Below are 24,964 nucleotides of genomic sequence, written 5' to 3' on the forward strand. Positions count from 1 at the left end.
GCTTGGGGTGAATGCTGAGATTCTGCATTTTTTGACAAACTGGTCCATGGGCTTTGAGTTAGCAAGGCAAGCTTAATGTACCTGTCAGGATGGGCTCCTCCTCAAGAAAATTGGAGGTGGGAGAGCAGTACATACAAGATGACTTAATCATAAAACATGATGATGGACAAAAACAAAAAATGTATTGCCTTCAGTAACGAGGTTGGGAAAGAGATATCTTTTACCTGCAGAGTTAAGGATTTTGAAATTGAAGTGACTGATTCTGGAAGTAGGATAAAGATAGAAAAAACTAAGTGTATATGTTGTGGTTGGGAGTGACAGTATAGAGAAAGAGTATTAATCAATGATAAAATGGAAAAAGTTTCATAAAAAGTAGAGTTATTGACATAAGACCATTTACAACAGCATGGCTGGATTTTGAAGGTATTACTTACGTTAAGTAAAATAAGTCAGACAAAGATAAATACCTGAACATCTCATTTATGTGTGGAATCTTTAAAAAAATGAACTCATAGATGCAGAGAACAGATTGGTGGTTACCAGAGGTGGGGAGGTGGAGGGTGGGAAAAATGGGTGAAGGTGTTCATAAGGTACGGACTTCCAGTTATAAAATAAATAAGTCCTGGTGATGTACAATATAGTGACCATAGTTAATGATTCTGTCCTGCATATTTGAAAGTTGCTAATAAAGTAGTTCTTAAAAGTTCTCATCACAAGAAAAAAAAATCTTTTTAACTCTGTGCTGATGGGTGTGAACTAAACTTATTGTGGTAATCATTTTGCAATATATACAATTATCAAATCATTGTGTAATACACCTGAAACTAATGTTATATGTCTTCTATATCTTAATTTTTAAAAATAACACAGGAACAACTATTTAGCAAGTAAAGAGAGTTAGGCTGAAAGAGAAGGGAAAAGAGAATATGGCTTAGGGAGGGAAAAGTTTACCAGAACAGGACCTTATAACCCAGAATTAACCTGCCAAATGAAAGATGTTCTTTATGCAAAAATGAAAATGCCTTGATTCAGTATAAAGACTTTTCAGTAGAGAGTTAAACTCCTGTTATAATGAGCCCTCATATAATTGGTGAAGAAGAAAATGGCCACCTACTCCAGTATTCTTACCTGAAAAATCCCAGGGATGGAGGAGCCTGGCACACTACAGCCCGTGGGGTCTCAAAGAAGTCAGACGCAACTGAGCAACTGAGCATGCATGCATATAACTGGTCCTCGTCATAAACTCAAGATGACAGGAAAGAAAGCTTAGCTTCCTGTTGCCTGTGGCTCTCGACCTGATTTGAATACAGTTTTTTAAAAAGAGATGAGTTGTATTATTTTAATATGATATAAACCTAGAATATATTTTCCTTCAATAAATTACCTGGTATATACTGAATATGAATATATAGCCTTTTGGTTATTGTACCTTATATGGGTTCTGTGATAGAAATGTCCTTAAATAAATGTTTGCAATTATTTTATCCAGAGGTGGGCATGTTTTTCCCACTTTTGTTGAAACTCTGTTAATACACTGTCATCTGGCGCTACAGTTTCAGGGAGGTGCTGTGTGTTCCTCCTCAAACCTTCTCCCTGCTCCTTTCCCAGGCAGCCTCCCTAGAGTCACAGATGTGTAGAATAGTAACCATCTTGATACGCAGTTTTCTGATAAAGCAGCATGTTGATAAATAAGCAATTTAGCAAATGTACAAGTTGATAGAAATAAATCTTTTTTTTTTTAACCTCACGTTTGTATCGAGCCCAGACCTGGTGAAAAGGATCAGGATACATGAAAAAGGAATAGGGAACACCATTTTACACTTGATCTTAGCCAAAAGGCCGAGAAGCGATCAGGAATACTGTTTTAGTAGACCAGAGTTGAAGGGACTGGCGCTGGAAAAATACGTTAGTGGCTTCTGTATAACTGGGAAGGGACAAGGTGACAGAACAGAAACTGTTCAATAAAAGAAGCTTGTGACCCTTTCCTCTTCACCTCCTGTGTCTGCCTTTCACTAGTTGTGTGACCCCAGAAGGGGTATTGGGAGAATTAAAACAATATTTTGCTACCTTGAATCAGGGTAGGACAAAGCTATGTCTTGAACTTCTTTTGAATCCTTCATAATATGTTGAAGAGCACCATACAAACTTAGTGAATACTGAGCTGGTATTCACTGATATTCTGTTCGCTGATAGAGTAAGTTAGTGTTTTTACATTGAAGAGAAGCTACTTTTAAAAGTAGTTTACTGCCTGCAAGTTGGTAATATTAAGTGTGTAAAAAGAATTGGTTTTTATTTGAAACATTACATCAGTGTAGTTTCCAAATTAGATAATATAAACATCACCAAAAACATTAATTTTTATGTAATAAATATCTTCTGTTTCAACAGTTTTGTCTCCAGAAGAAAAGTTTCAAAAGTTAGTGGTTAATAATACACCAACTCTGAAGGGTAGAATTATAGAGAGTTTTTACTTCTAAATTAAGTATTTCTTCATGGTGTATAACTATTTAAGTATGTTAACTTTGTAATCAGAAACAACTTTAAGTTAGTATTACAGATAGATTTTAAAAATAACTGTACTTGGCAGAGATTGCTGAAGTTTCTGTGTGTGTTTATGCAGGGAAAACATGAAGGCAATGACAAACACTGAAGATAGAGAAGTGAGGAAAACGAAGGAAGAATATTTTACTTTTAGTCCTCTAACAGTTATAATATTTGTGGTCATCTGCTGTATTATGATGGTCTTACTTTATTTCTTCTACAAATGGTTGGGTAAGAAATCATTTTATATTTGCTACTTTTAAGCATACAATCTTTTCATTTACTTTGCCAGATTTATCTTTTCCTTTAAGGCATTCAACTGGAAAACTTAAGTGAATAATTAAAAAGTGATATTAACTTTTAAACTGTCGAAAGTGTTAGGTCGCTATTACTCTGGGATTTTAAAAAAAAATCTGATTTAAAATACACTGTGACTCAAAATAAGAACACTTCTTCATGGACAACCTGAAAGAATTGCTGCAGTCCCTAAGTTTTCGTCTTTGCAGATAAAGCATTATAGACTGGGGGTATCTAAGCAGCAGACTAAGGATTTCTTGGTAGCTATATACAGTTGCATGAAATATAATAGAAGATTATTCAAATTATGAATTTACTGCTTCTACTTATTCCTAAAGTGTGATTGGTCTTTTTTGTCAGTTTGCAAATCAAAATGTTGTATTGCTTAAATTTTGTTTTACTTGTGTGAACATTAAGATCATACTACATCTAAAAACACACAGGTACTTGCTTGTAGTCTAGAGAGTAAATGATACTTTTTCCTTTAGGAAGGAAGGGGTCATGGCTTGCCCATCCCCTGAACAGTCTACTTAGTGTTCTGATAAGATGGAAATTTGCCATTTGTGGCCAACACATAGCAGAAAGAGAACGGAGCCCAGGGAAAAAGAGAGTGTGCCTAATGAGACTTAGCCAAAAACTCTTTGTGAAAACCACCACAGGCTACAAAATGTTTATTTAGAGAATAATAGTATAAGTTTCTGGAAAAATGAGGCCTTGGGTTAGTTTCACCTTAGTTTTCAATTTCTCCTCTCCTATGGTAGCAGTTTTAAAACTATACTTATATATATATTTCCAATTAGAAAAAATTATTCTTGGAATATCACTCATATTTCAATATGTTGCTGGGAGAGTGGATACCATTGTGGTATTTGTATTATGTCGTCATTGCACAGCTAATTTTTCTGTTTTAAATTCTCAGCCTTCAATTGTGTGTCTGACCCTCAGTTGATATATTTAGTGGTCTTTAATAGAACAAAGAGATTTCTCTACTTTACCCTAAAGCATGTTTTAGTTTTTGGTAAGGGATTTCCTTAAACTCATCACTATTTAAAAATTGACCCTGTTTATAACTGTAATTTTCAGTGTAGGAGGAGGAAGATCATTAAACCTCATGGTTATCCCATGATATGGTGTCTAATTGTGACTCTGACAATGGTGTGTGATATTGTGAAATTTAATATACTTTCAAATGGTTTCTTATGTCTAAAATTGATGCCATTTCTTAATATGTTCAATGTATTAAATTGCTAAGATTCTCCATACCGTTTTATGTTAAGTCATGCTCAAGAAAATAACTAAGGATGGTTATGTTTACCAAATTCTCTCTCATGCCAAATCATTTTCTTAGGTATAGTAGGATACTAAAACTCTGGTAGGGCTTCCACAGCATGACTTCCACTGGAGTTTAAAATCTTGGTTTGGAGACCTTTGGTGGATGACTAAACAAACTCAACTTGGCAGTCTTTGATTGTCATTCTTACTACTTAGATTGTCGTATATATGCAATAATAACAAATAAGCAAATGAAAAAATATTTTGTCCAAGACCACCAATTAGAAAATGGTTAATTTACTGCCCCTATTTACTGTCTCTAGTTTGCTGTCTTTTCTCACATACAAAACAAAGTTATAGTTTTCTGAAATCTAGTGGTTTTGCAAAATTCAGTTAAAATGTATATTTCCATTGTAAAATTTTGAGAAATTTCACAAAGCAATACTTTTAGAGTATGATAATTTCTTCCTGTTTTTAACAACAGCAAGATCAAATGTTTTTAAGTAATTTTCAACCAAGTATAGCTAATATAGAAAAACATTTGTGAATTTTAGTACCTTAATATCATACCTAGACAATGAGGTTTGTTTAAGTGGATTTGGTTTTACCACATATAAAGTTATTAGAGATGAATTCCACCATAGGAAAATGTAGACATCATGATTAATGTCTAAGGTAGGTAGAAGTTCTCCCCTTTAAGCTTTTAAAAAATATTTTAGGGACACATGTATACCTATGGCAGATTCATGGTGATGTATGGCAAAAGCCAGCACAATATTGTAAAATAATTATCCTTCAATTAAAATAAATAAATTTTTTTAAAAAGTAAAACATTTCCACTAAAAAAAAAAAGTATTTTAAGGGGTTTATTAATTCTTCCATTTGCTACATTTAAATTAAATACAAATGTCTACAACTCACTTCATAGACATCTTTAACAAACATGTGACTTTGAATCATTGAATGATAAAATGCACAGCTACTAACATAAATCCTACCAATGTTTTCTTAGGTCAATCTCTGAAGGCAAAAGAGATAAAAGCAAAAAGAAACAAATGGGACCTAATAAAACTTAAAGCTTTTACATAGCAAAGGAAACCATAAACAAAACTGAAAGACAGCCTATGAACTGGGAGAAAATATTTGCAAAAGATGCAACCACCAGGGGTTAATATCTAAAATACACAAACGGCTCATACAATTCAATATCAAAAAAACAAACCACCCAATCAGAAAAAGGGCAGAAGACCTAAATAGACATTTCTCCAAAGACAACATACAAATGTCCTATAGGCACATGAGAAGATGCTCAATATCACTGATTATTAAAGAAATGCAGATCAAAACTACATGAGGTTTCATCTCACACCTGTCAGAATGGCCATCTTCAAAAAGTCTACAAATAATAAAATTTTTGAGAGGGTGTGGAGAAAAGGAAACCCTCCTGTCACTGTTGGTGGGAATATAAATTGGTGTGGCCACTATGGAAAACAGTATGGAGGTTCCTAAAAATAGAGCTAACGTATAATCCAGGAATTCCACTTCTGGATGTTTATTCTAAGAAAACAGAAAACTAAGTAGAACGTGTGTGTGCGCCCTTACGTTCATTCGGGGCTTCCCTGGTGGCTCAGACAGTGACAGAATCTGCCTGTGTTGCAGGAGACCCAGGTTCAGCCCCTGGGTTGGGAAAATTCCCTGGAGTAGGAAATGGCAACCCACTCCGTATTCTTGCCTGGAGAATTCCATTGACAGAGTAGCCTGGCGGGCTGTAGTCCACGGGGTTGCCAAGAGTTGGACACGACTGAGCAGCTAATACTGTCTTTCTACTTCGATGTTCATTGTGGCATTATTTACAATAGCCAAATTATGGAAGCAACCTAAATGCTCATCAATAGATGAATGGGTAAAGAAGGTATGAGATATATATATATATATATAATGGAATATTACTCAGTCATAAAAAACAATGAAATAATGCTATTTGCAATAACATGGGTGAACCTAAAGATTATTATGCTAAGTTAACTCAGACAGAAAGACAAATATGATATCATGTAGTGGAATCTAAAAAATAATACAATCAACTTATTTACAAATTAGAAAGATAGACATAGAAAAGAAATTTACAATTAAAAGGGAAAGGGAAGGGATAAAGGGATAAAGTAGCAGTATAGGATTAACAGATATACCCGACTATTATAAAGATAAACAATGAGTATTATATAGCACAGGGAACTATATTTAATATCTTGTAATAGCCTGTAATGGAAAAGAATCTGAAGCTGTACACCTGAAACTAATACAGTATTATAAATCAACTGAAATAATAAAATTTTTTTAAAAAGAAACTGCAGAGCTAGCTTCAACCCGCAAAGAAATCCTAGTAGTGTGTAGTGGAGCTGAAACAACACGTGAAATACCACTCTTAAAGCTCAAGATCTAAGTATGTTCAGTTTAGTAACCAATTCAGATTATGATATGGTCACTGCATTGAAAGTATTACGATCTAAAAGAAAGCTAAAGAACTAATATTAATTGTATAAAAGTTTTCTTATCATGTTTCCTTATCATGTTTCCTCTGTTCTCATATAATTTGGTGTCTTTTTTTCTAGTTTATGTTATGATAGCAATTTTCTGCATAGCATCAGCGATGAGTCTGTACAACTGTCTTGCTGCACTAGTTCGTAAGATACAATGGGGACGATGCACGTATGTATCTCTTGTGAGGAAGCCCATAATATTGGTTTTTGTAATTTAAAACAATACAAGGAAAAATAGGAGCTTTGTTGTAAACCTTTGAAGTCCAATATACATGTTGCTATTTTAATTAAAAATATTTAAAATTAAATAAAATTAAAAATTCAGTTGCCCAGCCCCATTAGCCACGTTTCAAGTACTAAATAACTACATGTGGCTAATGGCTGTGGTATTGGACAGCACAGATATAGAGCATTTTCATCAATACAGTTCTGTTGAACTGGTGGATATTTTATTATGCATCATTCATTGTACTTAAAGTCAAGGCTTTAAAATTGACTTTTCAAAAACTTTCTTCTCACTGTGGCAGACATTCATTTGTTACATTAAGTGAACATTGTATTTCATCTTTAGGGTAAATTAATTTATTTCAAACTGTCTTTTAGGATTACCTGTTGTGGCAAGAGCTTTGAAGTGAGACTTTATTTTCTCTCTGGACTGTGCATAGCAGTAGCTGTTGTTTGGGCTGTATTTCGAAATGAAGATAGGTATGAATACTCACTGTATTTCCTTTTAGCTTAGACTAAGGGTGGGTTGTTTCATATCTTGCCTTCATCATGGATTTTTTTTCCCCCAGAACATCCTAGTCTTGAAACATGCTAAATACTTAAATAAAGAAATCTTGTGCTAATGGATTTGAGGTTGTCTAGAGAAGGAAATGTAAACTAGGATTTAGACATCTAAACTGAAATAGGCTTCAAAAATACATTTATTTATGGTATAGCCACACAGTGAAGTGCAATGCAGCTGTCAAGAATGAAGATTTCTGTGAATTGATATGCAGTGATTTCCAGGATGTATTTTTAACTGAAAAAAGCCAAATATGCAAGAATATCTAGCCTATGCTACCTTTCATGTGAGAAAGAAAAAAATATAAGAAAATATACAGGTTTCTGTGTGTTTGCAGGAAGGATAAACAGAAAATAATTTTAACAGTTTATTTATAAAATTATTAAAACCCCAAAGGATGTAATGGCCCAAAATTTGGGAGCAAAGTTCATACAATTGTAGGCAGCTCCAAGTATGATAATCAGTTGGTAATTATTCATGCTATTATTTCTGGTAGAGTTTGATGTGTAGCTCTCATTTCCTTTATGCTTTAGCTATCTGGATGTATATTAACATCGTATCCTTTGTTATGAGCTACCTTTCTAAAAAAGAGACATGTAAAATTCAAAGATTAAGGATAAATATGTACTTCTGTCTGATACACTTCTGAAGCAGGCTTTCAGCTTTTTCTTATCACAGTAGTATTCATTATTCTAGTAGAACAATAAAATATGGAGACTCTTAAGAGGTTTTTCTGTTGTTATAACTGCTGCTTAATAGTTGAATAGTCAAATCATAGCAATTGAACAGTGTTGCTTTAGTGATATGTTTCTTTTGATATGTTCCACTTAAAAATAACTGGGTAAAACAATAGAGTAATTTCTTTTGATTTTAGGTGGGCTTGGATTTTACAGGATATCTTGGGGATTGCTTTCTGTCTGAATTTAATTAAAACACTGAAGTTACCCAACTTCAAGGTAAAGTAGACTACTTTGCTAGCTAAAATATTGCTTTCTTTTTAAAACAATTTTATTAAGGTATAATTTACAAATAATTAAATGCACCTATTTTAAGTGTACAGATTATCAAAACTTTACAAATATGTAACTTTGTAACCACTATCCCAGTCGATTATAAAATATTTCTTACCTCATCAAAAGCTCTATCATGCCCTTTATCAATCAGTCCTAATCCCCAACCCATGAAACCACTGATTTGCTACATAAAATATTTTTTTTTACATAAAATATTTTTAATCATTCACATACTATGCCAAATTCATATAATCCGTACAAGACTAAAATCAGGAAAGAACATTTCTTTGCTTCAGTGATTCTTTTTTAAAAGAGAGGGTTGAAGCAGATAAAGTTTTAATGTGATTTATAGAATAAAACTACAAATAGTAATAAACATTAAATGCCTTAAAAAGTAGTGTTTAAATATATGTTACATGTTTATTTGTATTTGCAAAATAATATCTCTTAATTTAAATATGAGAAGTTTGACCTTTAAATTTGTTTCTTTCTTCAACAGTCATGTGTGATACTTCTGGGCCTTCTTCTCCTCTATGATGTATTTTTTGTTTTCATAACACCATTCATCACAAAGGTATGATATTTTTAAATGCATAGGAAACATACTAAATGATTAGAATCTTAAATATGCTCTTAGAGTATTGATTTTCCAGATGTTTACCATTGACTGGGTAATTCTCTTAAGAGAATTGTCATTAAAATTGGCCTTTTACATCACTTATTCTGCCATTGAACCAAATAACAGCCATAGGCAAAGCATTGACACCAAGCTAACTGAAATAGTTATAGACGATACCCTGGACGGTCCCTTTAGCAACTGTACATATTTCTTTTTAGAGAACTCTTAATGACTTTCATTGGACACTAGGGATTTGAAACCTGCGAAACCAGTTAAGCTATCACTAGTGTGCTCTGTAGAAGGATGAATTACTTGACTTCGGTTTCATCTGAGCGGAATTTGTCGTCAGCTGTGGATTGTCATGTGGCACCAGGAACTCTTAAAAACTGTGACACTAACAGTGAAACAAACCGAGGGAAAAACTGTCACTTTCTGCACTTTGGCCCCATCTTACCAGTCTTTGTCAAGGGCAGTATTTTAACACTAATGTTTCTCAGGTATATACTCAGCTAGTGTAGGACGGTTGTGCATCCGTGAAAGGATCAAAGAAGAAGGTGGCCTTTGGGTGGCTGTCATTTCTCCTACTGCCACAGAGAGAAGTTTTTAGAGGTATAAATGAAGTCTTCCTATCTGCAAAGATGTGCGTTGCCATAAGCTGTCTTGAATGTGGGATGTGTCCTAAGAGATGGCAAGTTGGATAGCCAGAAAGCCGATCACTAGTAGTTAAAATTTTTTTTCCCCTTGTAAATTTGCTCACTAAGGTCATTGGGGTTTTGAAATGGACTGAAGAAGATTCCTGGAAAAAAAGAAATGGATTCTAGATTGGATGCATAAATCTGTGCCATTTCCTTTAAAAAAAAAAAAAGGCCTTTTAATATTTTAATAGAGGATATTTTTAAGCCTTTACACCATTTTGCTAAAAAAAAAAAAAAGCTTCCTGATTGATGTAAACATGAGAATGTCTATAAGTTTTCTTCCTACACATTTTAAAGTAACTTTTCTTCCTTTTATAAAACAATAAATATTTGTTGTAGATAATACAGACAGCAAAAAAGAATGAAAAGCTGTCATTGCTTCTTTCATTTCTGTAACCCTAGTGTGAGACTAAGAAAGAGCCCAACACTGGAAATCTAGAGACCTAAAGTGTAGATCTGTAACTCTAACCCTGAGCCTGCTAGTCACTTAGCCCTCAGTTTCCTAATCATTTGAGTGAAGGGAGTATTGCTAGCATTCTATCCTCTGTTTCCATCAGTAGAATTCTTTTGGTTGCTTCTGCCAGAATCCAACCTAACATTTCTATATGAAAGAGGTCCCATCTATTCAGAATATGTGCAAAGGCCAGGGAGGGCCTGTCCTCAGGAGAAACTAGACCCAGGGACACATACTCTTCCTTCCCGCTTCTGTCCACCTTTTCTTTGTCTCAGACTGGCTTTTTCCACGAGGTTAGAATCATAGCAACTTGAAACTCCTAGGTCATCTATTCCCAGCTATACCACTAGCTCCTCAATAAAATCATAGTGCTGTCCTTAGAATAAGGGAGAGGTGTTGGGTGAGTGTGGTAGTCCTTCATTATTGGCCCATTTTTTCTACCTTGTCCCTATTCCTGTCTCATGAATGTGTTATTAATTATTGCTTAATTCTTCTACCTTGTCCCTATTCTTATCTCATGAATATATTACTAATTATTGCTTAACTCTTCTACTTTTCCCACTTTGAGTCTCACTTTCTAACTTTATATCATTTTTTTATCCTTTGTCACTTTCATACATTTAGTATTTTATAATGACTTTTTCCCCTTACAGTAGTTCTTTATTTTTTAACCTCTGCTATCTGTGAAATATCTACATTTCTGATATTGGCTATGATGGCATAAGACAAACATATGCCCCATTGGGGAGCTAAAATTGCAACTAGGTAACAAATGTAATTAACTGTCCCAAAATACTAGTACTTCTTCATGCTTTAATGGTGAACCATCTGGCTCATTGACTTAATTTGCAGTGGTAACCTAAAAAAGCATAGAACTAGTATAATGAGTTATAGCAAAAGCTGTTAATTTACTAAAGCATATTTTGAAGTTTGGTCTAAACTTGTTCTAGCTTGTGTCAATTTATTTGGTTTAAAAATGTTTCTATAAGTCACTCCGTCACAGATCTCATAATGAAAGTAAAGCACTCTCTCTACAAAACCATTCCCATAGGTTAATGGGTAGTCATACCGTATGACTACCCGTTTAGGCTTCCCTGGTGGCTCAGATGGTAAAGAATCTGCTGCAATGCAGGAGCCCAAGGTTTGATTCCTGGGTTGGGAAGGTCCCCTGGAGAAGGAAATGGCAACCCACTCCAGTATTCTCACCTGGAGAATTGTGTGGGCAGAGGAGCCTGACGGGTTACAGTTCATTGGGTTGCAAAGAGTTGGACATGACTAAGTGATTAGCACTTTCATACCATATGACACTTACATTGCACAGTGAACATAAAAGTTATAACTAAACTCTTTTCTAAAAATAAATTTTCCATTGTGTTTTAACACTAGTATCACTTTATAAATGCCAAACTTGTCTGCCAGCAAACTATGTCCATTCTGTACACATAAAAATGTCAGGATTTTAAAGGTATATATGGTAATAGTAAAGATGTCTTTGAGTCTTTGTTCTTCTGTGCCTAGGGAATTTTTCTTCTTTTTTTTCATCTTTGATCCCACTGACTAGAAGTGTGACTTCTAGTAATATAACCCAATGGAAAAGATTGACGTGCTCTTTGGAGTTCACTCTTGTAGATTTACCTAAACACTGTCTTCTCAGTTTGGTTTGTTAGGCAAATCAAAATGAAAATCAGATACATGATTTCTGATTTTTGTGGTTTTCACTGTAAGTTTCAAGAATTAAATATTAGACATTCTAAATATCTTCTTGACCCTGGTATTAGCAGATTTTTAATGAGTTAGCAGGGCAGGTAGCATAGGAGTACAGGTAGTAAGAGCCTGTCTTGGTTTTTTTTTTTTTTCCTTCATCTACCACCATACTTGGTATAGTGTCTTGCAAATAGTAGTTTCTCAGGTAGATATCTTTGAATGTATGAGAGGATGTCAGTAATAGTCTTCAGTTAAATGTCTTAAATAGCAATTTGAAAATGAACCAAAATAAGCTCTTTATCTGGAAATTGAATCACATCATAGGAGTTTCCTGTAAGCAACTGTATTTAATATTAGTTTATTTTCAAAAACTCCTGTGATTTAACCCTTCTGTAACCCAAAGCTTAACATGAGGAAAAGATTTCTGTAGCCAAGGAATTTATTCTTTTTTCTACTCAACTCAGGTATCAGTGAAATCCTCTTAAAAGTGAACTCAGGTAATTTATTCTATGCTCCCCACACCCATGGAAAATAGTATAGCTAATCAATCAAATTTTCCTAAAAATTCAGCATTTATTTATCTTCCCATGACCTGTTTGGGGCATTATTTTAAGTGTAAGATGGGTGCTCATGCAGTCTTAGCTTGCTCCATCTAAATGTTTCCCCTCTTCCCGGTAGACTTTGCTGTCAGGAAAGAACTTTTTAATGAATTTCTCACACAGCCCACATAAAAAGACCTTAGACATGCACAAGGAAAAAATTCTGCTAAGGTTAATACTTTGATTGGTGCATTAAGAGCAGGCAAAGCTGAAATTGGACAAGAGTCAGGATAGAGACATGTTCTCAAGTTCTTTAGGGCTTAATCTTTTCGAGTTTGGCTTCATTGTTATTGTGGTGAGTAGACAGAAGGTTAAAATATGTATTTAAATAAAGTCATCGATTTATTACAAATCTGTATATAAAAAATTTCAGTATTTCTTCTGTCCCTGTTCATTGTTATTGCTAAAAATAACTATGACACATAGTATATGACATAAGTAAAAGCACTTAAAATGTATAGCCCATAGAAGAAATGCTAGATACTAGTTGTCAGGATAAATCTGTGCTCAAACCTTCAGTTGAATAAGTTTTGTGTGGTTTATCTGTAAGTTTCTCTTATTTTTTGAGCTCTAATAAAGTGAAGTAGCATACTAGGTGAAATTTGTTTTAGATAACTCTAATTTTTGTTATCTACAGAGACCATTTTAGAAAAAAATCAGTCTACAGATAACTTTCCATCAGCTTATGGTAGGCCATAGCCATGGCAGGAGATCATGAATGTGTGTGTGTGTATGTGTGTGTGTGTGTGTGTGTGTGTGTATGTGTTCAATCATATCCAACTCTTTGCGACCCCAAGACTGGGGCCCACCAGGCTCCTCTGTCCATGGGATTTCCCAGGCAAGAATACTGGAGTGGATTCCCATTTCCTTCTCCAGGGGATCTTCCCGACCCAGGCATCAAACCCACATATCTCGAGTCTGCTGCATTGGCAGTCAGGCTCTTTACCACTAGTGCCACCTGGGAAGCCCTAGGTCATGAATACTTGCAGATTGTTCACTTTAAGTGATTGAACAATTTCTTTTACCTTTCTTAATTTTAGAATGGTGAGAGTATCATGGTTGAACTTGCAGCTGGACCTTTTGGAAATAATGAAAAGGTAGGGGTGGCAATTAAGTACTAATGGCTGCCAGTGTATTTGTGTGTGTCCGGTTAATAATTTTGCTTTCCTGTGTAATTCATTGGTCATGTAGTGCATGTTAAGGTATTGTAAAGCTTTGTTTCTCACAAAATATAGCCCTTTTGTTAGTTATTCTAAATTATTAAATACCTATTGACTTGGGTTTCATCCTAGAATGATGGAAACTTGGTGGAAGCCACTGCTCAACCATCAGCTCCCCATGAGAAAGTAAGGATTGTATTTCAGATATGTTCATTGGACTTTAAATCATACCCTCTCAGACAAGACTCTTCTTTGGGGAAAAAAATCCAGATTGTTTAAAAAAAAAAAATCTCTTTCAAGGCCTGAGTCCTCTATTTTTGGTAAAAAGGAAAGAAAAAAACGTTAGATATGGGGATACTGGATTCATACTCTTAACCCTACATGTGTGTTGGGTTTTGTTTCTCCATAACTACATATCTATGTCTTTCAAGCTTTCTATATATTCAGAGTGTATATATGTTTAATTTATGTTCTCTGATTTCAAGCTTTTTTCCTCCTCATATTTCTAAAATGTTAATTTTAAAACATTAAGTTATTCTAACATCAATCCTTCCCTTTCTGAAGATATGGGTAAAGATTCCTAAGAGGTTTATTGGTGGTCTCTCTCTTTTTTTTTTTTTTTTTGTAATTACAGTTACCAGTAGTCATCAGGGTACCAAAACTGGCCTATTTCTCAGTAATGAGTGTGTGTCTCATGCCAGTTTCAATATTGGGTTTTGGAGACATCATTGTACCAGGTAAGCAGTTGTTTGTAACAATTTGAGTGAAAGTAGACTGATGATTTAAAATTGTCAGATGTGCAGTATCAGATATCAAATGTTAAAAGTTACCTGCTCTTTAAGTATTTCTGGCTAATGCTAGAGCTGGGATCAGTGACAGGAATGGAGAAAAAGTGTTTTGATGAGTAGAAGATAAAGCCCAAATAGTAACAACCGAAGTATATCTCCCATGGCTCAAAAAATGCCTTAGAAGAAGTAACTAGGATCAATTTGACCTCTTACCCAAGAAAGTATATCATAAATCCCCTTTAAAAGTTGAGTTTAATAATGCCAAATATATTATAATTTCTGTTACTTATGTTTTAAAACAATAGTTATTTGTTTAAACTAAGTTATATAAACTAAGCAAGGTCGTGATAAAGAGGAAAACACCGTAGAACAACAGCTTGTTGGGCATTATAATACCAAAAAAATACAGTGTTTGGTGGAATTGATTGCCTTCTCCTAGAATGTCTGCTCTGACAGTTACTGCAGTTTGGCCTATTTTCCTCACTGGGCTACCTATGGAATAAACTTAATCCCAGCCCAGGAATAATATAGTATAGAAGTGATTAATAATGTTTCTCAGGTAGAGAGGGAGGTGGGAGGGGGGATCGGGATGGAGAATACATGTAAATCCATGGCTAATTCATGTCAATGTATGACAAAACCCACTACAATATTGTAAAGTAATTAGCCTCCAACTAATAAAAATAAATGAAAAAAAAAATAAAGTTGAACAAAAAAAATAAAAAATAATGCTTTTCAGTCAGCTGGTAGTGCGTCCTTCCTCACTTTTCTTACTCTCTCCTTGTGTACTAATAGGCTGTGCCTAGGTAAAGAGTAGTGGCTCTTCTGAAAAAGCCCTGTCATTGACATAGTAAAGCTAGATCGAGAAACGAATAGTGTTGCCATGTGAGCTGGATGGCAAAGTCCAGTGTAGCAGCTCTCTTAGCCCAGTGAGTCTCCTCTCACGTAATTGGTAAAGTAGGGAATGCTTTCTATTAAGTAACCTTAAAGTTCTTGAATGTCTTTAAACTTACCCTTCTCTTTACCAGTCCCACACCATGTGCTATTAAAAGCACATAGCATAGAATTGGTGAAGACAATGTGCTAGCTAATAAAAATTATGTTTTTAAAGACTGTTTAATGGCTTAGGAAAATGCTTAATATATGGTATTAAGTTTAAAGAAATCAGCATATAAAATTTTGTCCAAATTTGAGGTACTTTAATGTTCTAATGACGCAAAAATGAATGTTAAATACAATGCAACATGTACTTTTACCATAATTAACAACTGCATTTGTATTGCTATTGTTATTTTAAGACTGTCATGTGAAATTTTCTTTAGGCCTGTTGATTGCATACTGTAGAAGATTTGATGTTGAGATTGGTTCTTCTATATACTATGTTTCCTCCACAATTGGTAAATTTTTGTTTTTTCTTTTTGTTATATTGAGTTGTATCACCTGTAGGAAAAGGTCTAAAAGTAAGGAGTCCTGGATTCTAATTCTTCACCATTAATTAATAGGATGCTTTTTCCATCCAAAAGAGATATAGTTTACTACCCTATATCACAAGGTTTTGATGTTTGAAAAGGAAATTATATATGAAAGAAGATTCTACACATAAAAAGCTTACTAGAGCATATGGCACATAGGTAGTTGATACTAGTATAATACTAGGTTTTTAAAAAATTCTGTGTAATAATTGCATATTAATATAAATAAACTTATGGGCACAATAATACCTGGGACAGCAGAGGTAGTTGTTACTTGTCTTGCTTCTTTTGTTGAAAACAGACAAGAACAAGCAATAAGCCAAAAAATACTTCTCTACTTCTGAACATGTCAAATATATATCTCAAAATCCATACACCAAAATTCTTTATTCTTAGGTAAATGGCCTGCACCAGAGCCATTTAGATACTGTTCTAGAAAGGTTTTTAATTCCACAATGGAACTAAATCTTGTAAATTGAAAGTGTACATCAGCAGTTAGAAAAGGGTTTTTCTAGAAATAGTTACTCTGACAGCAAGAAAGAACAGCTAAATGAGTGAAAGGATGAAGAAAGCGGGGAAAATTATAAATAAATAATAAAAGCAGTCCGAGGCCATTAAGTACGATACTCCCTAAAGGCATTAACATGTTAGCGTGCAGCACTAGTCAGTGTGATCGAATAAAAAAACATTCAGTGAAAAGACAAAAAAAGACTATAAATTAGGACAACTCACTTAACTTCACTGGTCCTCCATTGCCTCATTGTACTTCAGTATTCGTCCATTGTAACTTTGGGCAACTCTCTTCACTGGTCCTCCGTTGCATCATCTCTAAAACGAGAAGGTGGACTGCATTGTCCGTAAAAACCCTGTGAGTTCCAGTTTTCTGAGACCCAGTGTTCATAATGAGACCCAGGGTCATCAAATATGACCCAGGGTCATATCAAATGAAGTTTGATATGCAGTTGTTGAAGACGACCAGGAAGTATATAATCAATAATAGAAAGATTTTTTAAAACAACCTTTGGTACCTGTAGGCACAGATTTTAGTTATCTAGTATGTGGAACAACTTAACATCCTTAATATTAAGGTGGCAGATAACTGAGACTTTCTTAAATCATTATCTTTATCAATGATTAAGGATTAATTATGTTATTAATGATTAATTATAGTGGAAATACTAAACAGTTTCCACATTTTTCAAAAGCTCTGTAGAATGTCTCTCCTGACTACTCTCTAGGATAATAATGAAATTATGAAAAGAAGTCATAAGGCAAAAACATTCTGAGAAATATTGAAAACCAGTACTTTAGTGAGAGTATTAAAATCCACCTTTGATAGCATAAAAATGACTGATACTTGATATTCTTGCAGCCTATGCCATTGGCATGATTCTTACATTTGTTGTTCTGGTGCTGATGAAAAAGGGGCAACCTGCTCTCCTCTATTTAGTACCTTGCACACTTATTACTGCCTCACTTGTTGCCTGGAGACGAAAGGAAATGAAAAAGTTTTGGAAAGGTAGCAGCTATCAGGTATGTGCTTATATCTTGGTTACCAAGTTATGACATTGCCTAACTTTGGTTGGGAACTACTTGTATATATCAAAGCTTTATATATTTATTCTCAAAGCTTTTACATGCCTAAAAGTTGGCCTTGAATTTATCAGGGTGTCCTAAGTTTTTTTCCATCACTACCCCCTTACTTGTCACCTGCTGCATCATCACTTCTCATCCTCACTGCAATCTGATGCCAAAATTCTGGTGACTCAAGATAAAAGTACCAAGAAGCATGGGAGGGCATCAGGGAAAATCAAAACAGCATTTCAACATGACTTTTCAGAATCCACACAAAAGTCGACTTCATGAAAGATAAGAGCCATGTTTAAGCACTAAATTTTGATGCTGACACCACTAGCTGTTTGTAGTAAGAGTCCTCAGGTTTTGCAGGTAAAAAGTATACTCTCTCCAGCATCTAAATGGGCCCAACCAAATGAAAGTGGGCACTCATTTCAGGTTTAAACGGATCAAGACTGCCTTTTCTGTAAAATTCCTACAACAGAGAATATCCAGGTAGCAGAATCTATGGTGTTTGAGTTGTTTCTCCATTGAAGTTAAAGCCCTTTGTTCTTTTCCTAAATGTTATCAGTATTCCTCTAAAGTTTGTTTGTTTGCATTGAAATTAAAGAGAGTTGGGAAACTCTAGCCTGTTGAGGTCAGGGTCATGGCATTGATTCCTTCATGAGGCAGTTAACTCTGCTTTGCCCTATTACAGCAAACTATGTTCCACCATCCACTCTCATGCTTTTGTTTCAGTGATCGCATGAACAAAACTAAAGATACTTTGGGTAGATAGCTGTAATTCCGTTAGTAGACAAACAGTTCAAAGTTCATATCCATTTTGTGGTTGGTTCTAGTGTCCTCTTTATTTAACAAGAGGTGATTCGCACATTAAGTTAGACTACTATTAACAGAATTGAGAAAAGCACCAGCCTAGAATTCTTTGGGATAAGTCTTGCAATTTCTTTGAGATTAGAATACCTGCCCTTCCTACCTCCCAATTCCAGTTTCTCAACTTGTATTTATACACATAGAATTAGTTTATGGCCACAAGGTCCTTGACTCAACTACTAAGGTAGCTTGTAACTTCCGTGAAGATGACACTCACATGGAATGTTTTATAGATTTTTTTCAAAGTAAAAATATGTCCTACAGCACAAACTCTAAACTAGTTTTGAAAGTCATATCCTAAGAGGTGCTGTTTGTCATCATTTTTTTTTAATAGTTATCTGTTTCTTCATTTAGCAAATGTTTATTGAGCAGTTCTATGAGCCAGATACTATTTTAGGTGCTGATGATAAAAGATGAACAAGTTAGAAACAAGCCTACTCTCATAGCCTCTTGAAAGTTAGAGTCTCTTGGAGGATACAGATAGAGTCACTAACAATAAAGTGTGATGAATGCTTTAGTTATGGCAGGGTGCCTTGAAGACTAGAGGTGGGACACCAGTGCTTAAGGTTTTGAGACAGTCAAAGGTGATGTGGGCAAGGAAGACTTCTTGAAAGAATGTTAAGTTTATGTTGAAGCTGTAAGACTGAGCCTTGTGTTCCATGTTGAAAGAACCGTGACTTCAAAGGCTCAGAGGGAAGAGCTTTGACAGAGTTAGGAACCACATGATGGTTAGAGTGGCCATCCTATTGAATAAGAATAGGGGAGTGCAGGAAATGAAGACTGGAGAAGGAAGCAAGGGAAAGAGGCTGTGCGGACTTACAAGCCACATTAAAGAGCTTGGACCCTCTCCTAAGAACATTGGAGACCATTTAAGAGTTTTAAGAAATCTAGAAAATGGATTGAAAGAAGGCAAAACTTGAGCCAGCTATTAAAATGAGAAGTTGTAGTAGCCAGAATTAACACGGTACTCAGACTGAGAGAAGAGAACAAAGTCAAGAGAAATTTAGAAGCCTAATAAATGTGACCTGGTGATAGATTCAGTTAGGGAGAAGAGAAGAAAGAAGAATCCAGAGGTTTTGGCTTGAGTAACTGAGTGGGTAGATAGTGATACCATTCACTGAGATTAAGAAGGGCAACAGATTTGAGATAAGATGATGAATTCAGTGTTGGAAATTTCAAAATACCTAGAGGACTACCAGGAAAAGAGAAATCAGCAGCTGAATAAACATCTGATATGCAGGAGATAGGCCTAACTAGAGACAGAAATTTGGGAGTGTTACTAGCATTCTCTGAGTGAGTGAGAATGTAGAGGCAGAAGAAAAGACTCAGGACAGAACTGTGACCAAGATATTTCTACTTTTAGGGGCACTTAACTTATTAACTGATTATGAGGTAACTCAGGAGGAGGAGGATGATCAACACAGGGAAACTTTGTTTAGGGTTGGCATTAAGTCTTTTTTAAGTTAGCATTTAAATTTGGGACAGCTAGTGATAGCACATGGTACCGTCTTATGGAATTAAGTATGTTTGCTGTTATCTTCATCACCAGTATTTCATTTTTACTTGTAAATTTTTCTTTCTCCTTTAGTACAGCTTTAAGGGTGCAGTGGTTTATTATAAGCACCTTTCCTCCTTTCTCTTTCTATGCTGTTTATTGAGGAGAAAGGAGATGCTAGGTAAGAATGGATTTCAACCAAGGGATGCATTTATATTCCCTATGAATAAGTGCTCGGCCCTGGACCATCTGAATTTTACTCTTAAAAATCATGACTTTGAAATGATGATTCTACTTCATAGCAGCTGCTGCTGCTGCTGCATCACTTCAGTTGTATCCGACTCTGTGTGACCCCATAGACGGCAGCTCACCAGGCTCCCCCGTCCCTGGGATTCTCCAGGCAAAAACACTGGAGTTGGTTGCCATTTCCTTCTCCAATGCATGAAAGTAAATAGTGAAAGTGAAGTCGCTCAGTTGTGTCCGACTCTTAGCGACCCCATGGATTGCAGCCTACCAGGCTCCTCCATCCGTGGGATTTTCCAGGCAAGAATACTGGACTAGGTTGCCGTTGCCTTCTCCATTCATAGCAGCTACTATAAAGTTTAAGATTATTGGAGCTAGACCCAAAGCCATAGTAAGCACCCTGGAACTGTGGACTCCAGGGCCTTAACTTTAAGACACAGAAGCTAACTAAAAGAATTGATTGTAGGAAAATCCGTTTTAAAGAGTCTGAAAAGTTAGGACAGTTTTGGTTATACACTTCTCACTTGTAGTGTGGTATCATAATTTCACTGGAGAAGGAAATAGCATCCCACTCTAGTATTCTTGCCTGGAGAATCCCATGGACAGAGGAGCCTGGTGGGCTACAGTCCATGAGGTTGTGAAGAGTTGGACATGACTGAGCGACTAACACACACGCACACACATCATAATTTCATTAGGTAAGACATTCAGAATTCAAATACCACATAGTAATAAACAGTACGGAGTCTGGTGCCAGACCACCTAAGTTTGAAGTTTTGTTAATTATTAGTAATGTGACATTAGGCAAGTTACTTAACTTCTCAGTGCCTCAGTTTCCTTCAGTGTAAGATGGGATGGGAATCAGTCTACCTCACAGAGTTACAGATTCAAACTGCTTAGCACAGTATATGGCACATCATTAGCACTATAAATGTATTTGCTATTATTATTTGTATGAATTGAGTTTTTTTGTTTGGTTTAATTTGTTGCTTTGGTGATCATCTTTCTCTTCATTAACTGATTTTCGTTTTCCTGTTTTGAATATTAAAACTTTGAATATTTGTTAAATCTGCTTTCTTAACTTATTGCGAAAGGCCATCACAAGCCTCAGAGAAAAGATTTTGTTAAACATGGTCATTTTCCCATAGTGCACTAAATTTTAAAATATTATGAATGGACATTTGCTGAACTTTTAGGCAAGCTAGTTGCAGAATATTATAAACTGCTACCAGGAGATAGTCTATTTTTCCCTAAACTAGGGCTTCCCTCATGACTCAGATGGTGAAGAATCTGCCTGCAATGCAGGAGACCCGGGTTCGATCCCTGGGTCGGGAAGATTGTGTGAAGAAGGGAATGGCTGCCCACTCCAATATTCTTGCCTGGAAAATTCCATGGACAGAGGAACCTGGTAGGCTACTGTTTATAAAGTCACAAAGAGTCAGACACCACACACACACAGCCTTAATAAAAGTTATAGAATGTGATGCTTTCTGTTAATGTAAAAAAGAAAACCTCTCATTTCTTTTGTCTAACCTTTAAGGTCCAAGTTAATTTAGCTTGAATGTTGTTATTTGTGGGAGACAGTATTATGATAGACTTTGGCATCAGTTCTGGCAAGTTAATCTCTAAAGATTCCTCATTCATCAAGTGAGGTTGGATCTACAGGCAGGTAGGAGAATCTAATCTAAAGAGATCAATTAGCCCAAGGCCTTGAAAGGCAAGTGGATGTTGAAATCAGATAAAGCTGGTAGAGGCTTTGGAAGTAGAACAGGGAACCTCAACAAGTCTGGCAAAATAAAGGCAGGCTATGTCGGAACTTCGTGTAGGAGAGACCTGAGGGTCAGCCCTGAAGACAACCCTCAGGTAGTTACTGGTTCATCTCTTTGGCTAACAGTTCGCTCTTCTCCCCTACCTCCATTGTCTGTTCCCAGAGTATCTCTTATATAACTCCCAGCTCAAAATCTGCCATCTCTAAGCAGATACCCAGGAGTTCTCCATTTGAAATTAGGTTCACCTTTCCCCATACTTTCTTTAGACTTTGATGTTAAATACTTATTAACATCTGCCTTGTAGTGTCGATATTTATGAAGGAATGCCTCCCCAGGTAGCACTAGTGGTAAAGAAACTGCCTGCTAACGATGACATGAGACATGGGTCGTTCCTCTGGGTCGGGAAGATTTCCTGGAGTAGGAAATGGCAACCCATTCCAGTATTCTTGCCTGGAAAATCCCATGGACAGAGGAGCCTGGTGGACTACAGTCCATAGTGTCACAGAGAATCGGACATGACTGAGCATGCACATCCTCACTAATTAGCTCCTAGATGTTAGGAACCCACAATGCTGATAACACTGTTTTACACACAGTAAATTCTCAGTCTATGTTTATTGATATTATTCATGCAAAGTAATTAGAATGTTCAGTCCTTAATCCACTGACCTTTTTAATCACTTTTGTGTGTGTGTATAAATTTTTGGATTGTGTTTTAGCAGTCTTCAAAAAATTGCCAGAATTGTTACGAGGTGTAAAAGTATGGCACTTTTTAAATACTAAACTAGACTTCTATATCTCTACAGTCTTTATATAGAACCATTTTGCAAGTGCTAAAAGTTCTGGCTGCTGTTTGAAAGAATCAAATGTAAGCTAAGTAACACAAATTAAAACCAGAGTATCAGGTGGTGTCACGTTTGTTTATGCCGCTATCGTTTGGTTCGTTCTAATCCCGGATATTAGAGCTGAGTGTAAGAGTAGCAGAAAGCAGGACTTTCCACTGGAAATTTTTAATTCACGGGTAGCCCTGATGACCTTTTTTACATTGTTTTCAAAGGACAAATTATACCTCTTTCATTACTGAAACTTAGAGACTTCATAGAAATACTTTAGTATTTTACTTAAAGTCTTTTAGCCCTTCCATGAATTTCTCTGATCAAGGGAAGTAATGTTTTTCTATAGGATTTCACTAATATACTACTACTTTGGAAACCTTAATTTTATATTCTTTCCTATAGCTAAAAGCTACTTACCCTGTATTTTTTATGAACTTTTTTTTCTGGATTGCTTCAAGAGCTAAAGTATTCAGTTTCATTTATTTTCTAGTGAGTGTAGAGAAAGTTAAGGTGTTCTTTCTCTAGAGAGAAACTTGAAGCCATGGCATAATTATTCTGGCACATAGAACAATTAATAGAAAATTGTTTGGGGAGAATTTTTTTTGCTTCTAATCCTAAATCAGTGGAGTTAGATTTATGCAGCAACCTCCAATGGGTGGGAAGTAAGTTTTCAGTTTGTTAATATTCAGTAAACAGTGAGTTTGTCTCTGCTAAATGTCACTAGTGCTTCTAATTATTTTTAGAAGTCACAAGCTGTAACTGACAAGTCAAAATATGGAGATACTTAGAACAGCTCTGCTGTAGTATCAGCTGCTCTCCAGTCACTGCAGCAACATGAGCACTTTTATTCATCTGTTTCAGGAGATTGGTTCAGAGCTATCAGTAAATGCCGGGTTAGCTGACCCAATTTCAGAGGACATCTTTCTAACTTGAGCTTGCCTATTTACTATGAAAAAATAATTATTTATTATGATAAAGCAATTTACATTAATTTTGCCAGTTAATTTTATACCTATGTTAATTTTTGTTGTGTTTTTAAAAACCTGTTTCAAGTTTGCACTTCTCTGTTTCTGTACTGTTTTTATTGAAAAGTCAGTGATGAAAAATAAATGCAGAGTAGAGATATTACTTCTCAATAAGTTGGTTTTACAAGTTTTTTTTTAATATCTCTTTATTTAGAAATTAGATTACTGTACCAATGAGGTACTAAAGGATTAGGAAAGAAGAAGCATATTATAACTTAGAGTGTAGACTATTACTTCATTAGGTGACAGTTAGCAGAATCGGCAGGTCTTGGAGGAGAGTGTTTCCCCACCATCCATTCTTCACTTCTCTGTCCCCACAGCTCCAGCCTCTTACACCCAGAGTGTCTACATTGCTGGAAAAAAGGGGGCCTAAATATATCTTATATGCTTCTCCTTTTCCTCTCATTTAAATTGTAACTAAAATCAGCTCTTCAACAACTTCATCTTTTCTATTACCTATCTTGATTTGGGCTTTGCTCCTTCACTCCAGAAGTGCTATGAATATGCAGTTACTATAATCTTAGCGATATCTTTAGCAAATAGAGGACCACGAAACTGATTGTTTAGGGGCTTGAAATGATTCATAGAATATAAGCAGGTTTGGGTTTTATAATCTGACTCCATCACTTGAGACAGTTGTCAGCTGAAAGCTTCAGCTCATGTTTGTTTTCTTTGTCTGGCAAGTTCCAGAGACCCCATTTGAAATTATTCTTTTCTCTGCTCCCTCTCCCAAAAAACACTAAAGCTTTTAGACTCGGATTTTTAAAATAGGAATATTTATCTTGTCTTCTACTTCTTGATGAAGGAGAAGGGAAAAAGTATATCAGTTCAGTCAGTCACTCAGTCATGTCCGACTCTTTGAAACCCCATGGACTGCAGCACACCAGGCTTCCTTGTCCATTACCAACTCCCAGAGCTTACTCAAACTCATGTCCATTGAGTCGATGATGCCATCCAACCATCTCATCCATTGTTGTCCCGTTTTCCTCCCTCCTTCAATCTTTTCCAGCATCAGGGTCTTTTCCAGTGAGTGAGTTCTTTGTATCAGATGGCCAGAGTATTGGAGTTTCAGTTTCAGCATCAGTCCTTCCAATGAATATTCAGGGCTGATTTCCTTTAGGATGGACTGGTTGGATCTCCTTGCAGTCCAAGAGACTCTCAAGTGTCTTCTCCACCACCGTAGTTCAAAAACATCAATTCTTTGGTG

The 24,964-nt window shown here is 35.6% G+C and overlaps 1 protein-coding gene across 2 annotated transcripts in view; it reads left to right on the forward strand.

The window, feature by feature from the left end:
• The window catches only part of SPPL2A (signal peptide peptidase like 2A), a 53,800-nt gene that overhangs the window by 23,389 nt on the left and 5,447 nt on the right, over window positions 1–24,964 (forward strand). Inside the window, exons 6-15 of one of the 2 annotated variants that reach the window (XM_070469284.1) lie at window positions 2,621–2,772; window positions 6,723–6,819; window positions 7,254–7,355; window positions 8,312–8,393; window positions 8,950–9,024; window positions 13,562–13,618; window positions 13,814–13,867; window positions 14,316–14,418; window positions 15,792–15,866; window positions 17,314–17,474. In XM_070469284.1, coding sequence (XP_070325385.1) covers window positions 2,621–2,772; window positions 6,723–6,819; window positions 7,254–7,355; window positions 8,312–8,393; window positions 8,950–9,024; window positions 13,562–13,618; window positions 13,814–13,867; window positions 14,316–14,418; window positions 15,792–15,866; window positions 17,314–17,474 — 958 coding nt within the window. The remainder of the gene's footprint in view (window positions 1–2,620; window positions 2,773–6,722; window positions 6,820–7,253; window positions 7,356–8,311; window positions 8,394–8,949; window positions 9,025–13,561; window positions 13,619–13,813; window positions 13,868–14,315; window positions 14,419–15,791; window positions 15,867–17,313; window positions 17,475–24,964) is intronic. The other variant, XM_070469283.1, reaches the window with a different exon arrangement.

The sequence above is a fragment of the Odocoileus virginianus genome, chromosome 6, assembly GCF_023699985.2.
Source record: "Odocoileus virginianus isolate 20LAN1187 ecotype Illinois chromosome 6, Ovbor_1.2, whole genome shotgun sequence".
NCBI classification, from domain to species: Eukaryota; Metazoa; Chordata; class Mammalia; order Artiodactyla; family Cervidae; genus Odocoileus; species Odocoileus virginianus.